This window comes from Triticum urartu, unplaced genomic scaffold (assembly GCF_003073215.2).
Source record: "Triticum urartu cultivar G1812 unplaced genomic scaffold, Tu2.1 TuUngrouped_contig_9784, whole genome shotgun sequence".
In the NCBI taxonomy this organism is placed as follows: Eukaryota; Viridiplantae; Streptophyta; class Magnoliopsida; order Poales; family Poaceae; genus Triticum; species Triticum urartu.
The window spans coordinates 5,866-12,500 of NW_024120861.1; the positions used below are offsets into that span (position 1 = coordinate 5,866).

At 43.4% G+C, this 6,635-nt stretch overlaps 1 protein-coding gene across 1 annotated transcript in view; it reads right to left on the reverse strand.

Moving 5' to 3' along the window:
• Positions 1-6,330: 6,330 nt before the first annotated feature.
• Positions 6,331-6,635, reverse strand: part of LOC125532385 (maturase K-like) — a gene marked incomplete at its 3' end in the record, with an annotated part of 1,939 nt that continues 1,634 nt past the window's right edge. The window contains exon 1 of the mRNA XM_048696455.1: positions 6,331-6,635. This exon is cut by the window's right edge and continues 1,634 nt beyond it. Coding sequence (XP_048552412.1) covers positions 6,331-6,635 — 305 coding nt within the window.

Below are 6,635 nucleotides of genomic sequence, written 5' to 3' on the forward strand. Positions count from 1 at the left end.
TCAGTGGAGCCACCATACCGAGGATGAAGCCACCTGGGAACGAGAGGAAGACCTACGCAAGGACCAACCACACCTATTCTCTAGCCAATCCGAATCTCGAGGGCGAGATTCATCTTAAGATGGGTAGGTTTATAACATCCCAAATTTTCAATTTCGAATGTTATACATTAGATCATCATTGCATATCATATTTTGTTGCATTTTTGGCTTGATCCTAGAAATTCTACGCAACTCAAGGACCTACGGAGAGAGTTGGGGATTTCATTATTTTCATATTCGAGTTTTCTCGAATTTTCGAAAGAGGATCGTTTGATTTTAATTATTTTCTCTTCCAATATTTCTTTTATAAAAATAAAAGAGACAGGAAAAATATGCGTTTTTCAAAATTGTATTTTAGGCCCAAATAAATGTTCACCTTGTCTGGCTTATTTTTAGAGGACGGGGAAAATTTATTTCAGGATATTTGGAGTTCGTTTAGTATTTCTTTTGTTTCTTTTTCTGCACATCGGAATTATTAAGAAAAAAGGGAACCGACTCCAGGACGTACCCGAGCAGGACGCCGGACCCGAGGTAGCCGCCTCGGTTTTCGTGAGAAAATCGTTTGTTTTTTTCGAAACCCTAGATCCGTTTTTTTAGATCCGGTTCGGTTTATTTTTTCGGTTTAGTTATTTAACGAACGCCCGTTTTTACGTTTGTTTTAATGAACAGTTTTCACCATTTAGCCGCAGACAGCGAACGTTCGTTCGTTAGCCTGTTCGTCAGTTTTTCTTTTTCTCGGATTTTCTGCGATTATTTTCGATCGCGATTTCTGATCCGATTTTCGTTTTAGTATAACTTTTCGCTCGTTTATCGGAATCAGGTGATTCAAGCGCCTAGAGTTTCATCTCGAAACCCTCTTTCCGTTTAAACAACTTGAACAAGCTTTTGATACAGTAAAATTTGACTTTAGTCCAGATTAGTAATCTGATCTTGTTTCTTTCGCAGTTTGAGTTTCGTTGCTCAGTTTGATTTGATTCTTTTTGCAAACCAGAGTTCTTAAGTTGAAATTTCTGGTTAGATCTCTTATTCGAGTTTTACCCGTGCCCTTGTTTCATTGCTTATTGTATGCTTGTTTGATTGCGATAGAGTACCCGGAGTGCGAAGCGTGCTACATCGAGTCTCTAGGTTTTGCGGATCATCAGGAAGGCAAGTAACACTTTGATCATATTCCTTTATCACCCAGTTTTTATGCATTAGTTTCAACCCTCAAACATTGCATGGTTAGGACTTGATAACATGTGGGGTTGGGAAGTAGATGAGGTAGTACCTATTCACCTGTTTATTATCAAACCCTTGGGAGTTACTTATATGTTATGCTTATACTGCTATGCTATGCTCGTAGACGTGGATTGAGTTTGAGTGAAACCATGACAGATGTGAGATTGTTAATTGATGGTTCAACTTAAGGTTGCAACTTTAATACACATCTGGGTGGATTGCTTGTCGGGCACCTAGAGAATCCAGTGTTGTCCTAGGATATCCCGGAGTACCCGTGAGATAATCCTAAGGTCCGCCACCCAGGCTCAAAGGGAACTGAGATATTTCATGCTAGAAACTTCCGTGTGCAGCCACAAGCTATTATGGGCTCTAGCATAGTTGAGTAAGTTATGTGAAGCTCTTGAAGAGGTAGACTAGCAGATGTAGTGGGTTGTAGGTGGTATAGTCTATCCGGAGTAGAGAGTTAATGCTTCCGAAAGACTGTGTCTCGGTCATCCGTTTCTCAAACACCATGTAGTGCAAGAAATCCAACGGAGGGGATCGAGTCTTGTGCGGAAAAGTGCGCAAACCTCTGTAGAGTGTATAAACTAATCATGGTTAGCCATGTCCCCAGTTATGGACATCTTGAGTATCTAGTACTTGGATTATCATATGTATCTCATCACTCTAAATTAATATTGTTGGGTTGATAATTACTTTTAATTGGGATTGACACAGAGCTTTCCACCAGCCAAATATGCATATAGTGATAGCATTATTCTGTTCTTGCTCTATCGTGTTATATTGCCAGCATATTCCATGTGCTGACCCGTTTTTGGGCTGCAACGTATTATGTTGCAGACTTTTCAGACGAGGAGTAAGGTTCGTTAGGTTGTTGCCGCACAGCTCTGCTATGCCGTTGGAGTTGATGGACTCACTTTATCTTCCAAGCCTTCCGTTCTTATCGTATTAGATGGCCTTAAGCCATATTTATTGTAATAAGTTCTCTATTGAGACATGCGATGTAATAAGTGTGTGATTGCTACTCTGTTATAAATCCTTCGAGTACTGTGTGTGTCAGCATTACCGATCCAGGGATGACTCTGAAGCACAGAGACTTGACCGTCTGAGGTCGGGTCGCTACAAAGACCGAAGACTGTCACCCGTGTTCGGATGGGACTCTCCTTGGCGTGGATGGAAAGCTTGGCGTTCGGATATGAATATTCCTTTCTCTGTAACTGACTTTGTACAACCCTAGTACCCTCCAGTGTCTATTAAACCGGAGGGTTTAGTCCGTAGAGGCAATCATAATCATATAGGCTAGACTTCTGGGGCTTTAGCCATTACGATCTCGTGGTAGATCAACTCTTGTAACCCCCATACTCATCAATATTAATCGAGCAGGACATAGGGTATTACCTCCATCAAGAGGGCCCGAACCTAGGTAAAACTTCGTGTGCCTTATCTCCTGTTACCATCAACCTCAAACGCACAGTTCGGACCCCCTACCCAAGATCCGCCGGTTTTGACACCGACAATAGGCTTGGTCCGGGGGCGGTGCTTGGGGATTGCTTCGGCGTCCGAATCCGAGTCGTCCGAAAAGGATATCCTTCCCCTCTTTGATGCTCCCTCCTCTGGATCTACGGGGGCTGCCCCCTTTTTCCCTTTCAGGGAAGGGCTCTCTTCTTCCTCCTTCCCCTCCTCCTTGTCTTCATCTTCCTCATGGGAGGAAGGAGCCTCGGTCCCTTCGGACGTAGCACCCAAAGTACCTTCGTGGTGGAGGCCGTCACCGGCCTCCTTGCCCTTCTTCTTGTCTTTCTTTGCCGGCGCCTGGTAGGGCACCGGGACCAGCATCCTCATTAGCAGAGGTTCGGCTAAGTCTTCGGGGAGTGGAGCCAGACATCTGATCTACTTCGCTTTCTTTATCCAGCCATGTTTAAGAGGCGGAATTTTTAGTACCCCTCCCTAAAGATTGACGAGCTAGGTAGTATTCGGAAATTTAATGCTTATTGGGGAGGCCGGATTGTTGCAGTCAAGGCTGGTGTCGTCAGACGTCTGTGGCCACGTCTTCTGATTCTTGAAGAGCAGCTTCCAGATCCCTTTGTGCGTCATGCCAAAGATCTAGAGGCAATAATAAAGTTGTTATTTATATTTCCTTATATCATGATAAAAGTTTATTATTAATGCTAGAATTGTATTAACCGGAAACTTAGTACATGTGTGAATACATAGACAAAACAAAGTGTCCCTAGTATGCCTCTACTTGACTAGCTCGTTAATCAAAGATGGTTATATTTCCTGACCATAGATAAGTGTTGTCATTTGATGAACGGGATCACATAATTAGAGAATGATGTGATGGACAAGACCCATACGTTAGCTTAGCACTATGATCATTTAGTTTATTGCTATTGCTTTCTTCATGACTTATACATGTTCCTATGACTATGAGATTATGCAACTCCCGAATACCGTAGGAATACCTTGTGTGCTATCAAACGTCACAATGTAACTGGGTGATTATAAAGATGCTCTACAAGTGTCTCCGATGGTGTTTGTTGAGTTGGCATAGATCGAGATTAGGATTTGTCACTCCATGTATCAGAGAGGTATCTCTCGACCCTCTCGGTAATGCACATCACTATGGGCCTTGCAAGCAATGTGACTAATGAGTTACTCACGGGATGATGCATTATGGAATGAGTAAATAGACTTGCCGGTGACGAGATTGAACTAGGTATGATGATACCAACGATCGAATCTCGGGCAAGTAACATACCGATGACAAAGGGAACAACGTATGTTGTTATGCAGTTTGACCGATAAAGATCTTTGTAGAATATGTAGGAACCAATATGAGCATCCAGGTTCCGCTATTGGTTATTGAGCGGAGATGAGTCTCAGTCATGTCTACATAGTTCTCGAATCCATAGGGTCCGCACGCTTAACGTTCGATGACGATATGTATTGTGAGTTATGTGATTTGATGTACCGAAGGTTGTTCGGAGTTCTGGATGTAATCACGGACATGACGAGGAGTCTCGAAATGGTCGAGACATGAAGATTGGTATATTGGAAGGTTATGTTTGGACACCGGAAATGTTTCGGATAGGTTCGGGCATTTTCCGGAGTACCGGGGGGGTTACTGGAACCCCCCGGGGGGTTAATGGGCCTTCATGGGCTTTAGTGGAAGAGAGGAGGAGGCAGCCAAGAGGAGGGGCGCCCCCAAGCCCAATCTGAATTGGGGAGGGGGCCGCCCCCCTTCCTTCTTCCCCTCTTCCCTTTCCTTCCCCTCCTAGTTGGACTAGGAAAGGGGGGAACCTACTCCTTGTAGGAGTAGGATTCCCCCCTTGGGGCGCGCCCTATGAGGTCGGCCGCCCCTCCACTCCTTTATATACGGGGGAGGGGGCACCCCATAGACACACAAGTTGATTTCTTAGCCGTGTGCAGTGCCCCCCTCCACAGATTTCCAGCTCGGTCATTGTCGTAGTGCTTAAGCGAAGCCCTGCGTTGGTAACTTCATCATCATCGTCAACACGTCGTCGTGCTGACGAAGCTCTCCCTCGGCCTCAGCTGGATCTAGAGTTCGAGGGATGTCACCGAGCTGAACGTGTGTAGACCGCAGTGGTGCCCTGTGTTCGGTAGTTGATCGATTGGATCACGAAGACGTTCGACTATATCAATCGCGTTACTCAATGCTTCCGCGTTCGGTCTACGAGGGTACGTAGACACACTCTTCCCTCTCGTTACTATGTGTGATCGTTGGAATTTTTTTGAAATACTGCGTTCCCCAAGAGTGGCATCCGAGCCAGGTCTATGCGTAGATGTTATATGCACAAGTAGAACACAAAGGATTTGTGGGCGTGGGTATATACATATTGCTTGCCGTCACTATTTGTTTCTTGATTTGGAGGTATTGTTGGATGAAGCGGCCCGGACCGACATTACATGACCGCGTAAATGAGACTAGTTCTTCCGACGTGCTTTGCACACAAGTGGCTGGTGGGTGTCAGTTTCTCCAACTTCAGTTGAATCGGATTCAATGAACATGGTTCTTTCTGAAGATCAAAAAGCAATCACTATACCACGTTGTGGTTTTGATGCGTAGGTAAAGAACGGTTCTTGCTAGAAGCCCGTAGTAGCCACGTAAAACTTGCAACAACAAAGTAGAGGACGTCTAACTTGTTTTTTGCAGGGCTTGCTATGATGTGATATGGTCAAGACATGATGATATATAATTTGTTGTATGAGATGATCATGTTTTGTAACAGTTATCAACAACTGGCAGGAGCCATGTGGTTGTTGCTTTATTGTATGAAATGCAATCGCCATGTAATTGCTTTACTTTATCACTAAGTGGTAGCGATAGTCGTAGAAGCAATATTTGGCGAGACGACAAAGATGCTTCGATGGAGATCCAGGCGTCAAGCCGGTGACGATGGTGATCATGGCGGTGCTTTGGAGATGGAGATCAAAGGCACAAGATGATGATGGCCATATCATATCACTTATTTGATTGCATGTGATGTTTATCCTTTATGCATCTTATTTTGCTTAGTACGGCGGTAGCATTATAAGATCATCTCTCACTAAATTTCAAGGTACAAGTGTTCTCCCTGAGTATGCACCGTTGCTACAGTTCATCGTGCCGAGACACCACATGATGATCGGGTGTGATAAGCTCTACGTTCACATACAACGGGTGCAAGCCAATTTTGCACATGCAGAATACTCGGGTTAAACTTGACAAGCCTAGCATATGCAGATATGGCCTCGGAACACTGAGACCGAAAGGTCGAATGTGAATCATATAGTAGATATGATCAACATAGTGATGTTCAACATAGTAGATATGATCGGACATGGTTTAGTTGATATGGATCACATGGTCATTTAGATGACTAGAGGGATGTCTATCTAAGTGGGAGTTCTTAAGTAATATGATTAATTGAACTTTAATTTATCATAAACTTAGTCTTGATAGTATTTGCATAACTATGTTGTAGATCAATAGCTCGCGATGTAGCTCCCCATTTTTTTATATGTTCCTAGAGAAAAACTATGTTGAAAGATGATAGTAGCAATGATGCGGACTTTAGTCGATACAAAGTCCGTTTTTTCGAAGATCCACTATAGAAATGAAAAAGATTTCTACATATCCGACCAAATCGATCAAGAATATCCCAATCTGATAAATCTGTCCAAATGGGTTTACTAATAGGATGCCCCGATCCAGTACAAAATTGAGCTTTTGATAAGTATCCTATGAGGAGAGTAGCGGGGACTATGGTATCGAATTTTTTCATTGAGTATCTATTTAGAAATGAATTCTCCAGCATTTGATTCCTTACTAACAAAGAACTTTTTTGTACACTTGAAAGGTACCCCATAAAATCGAA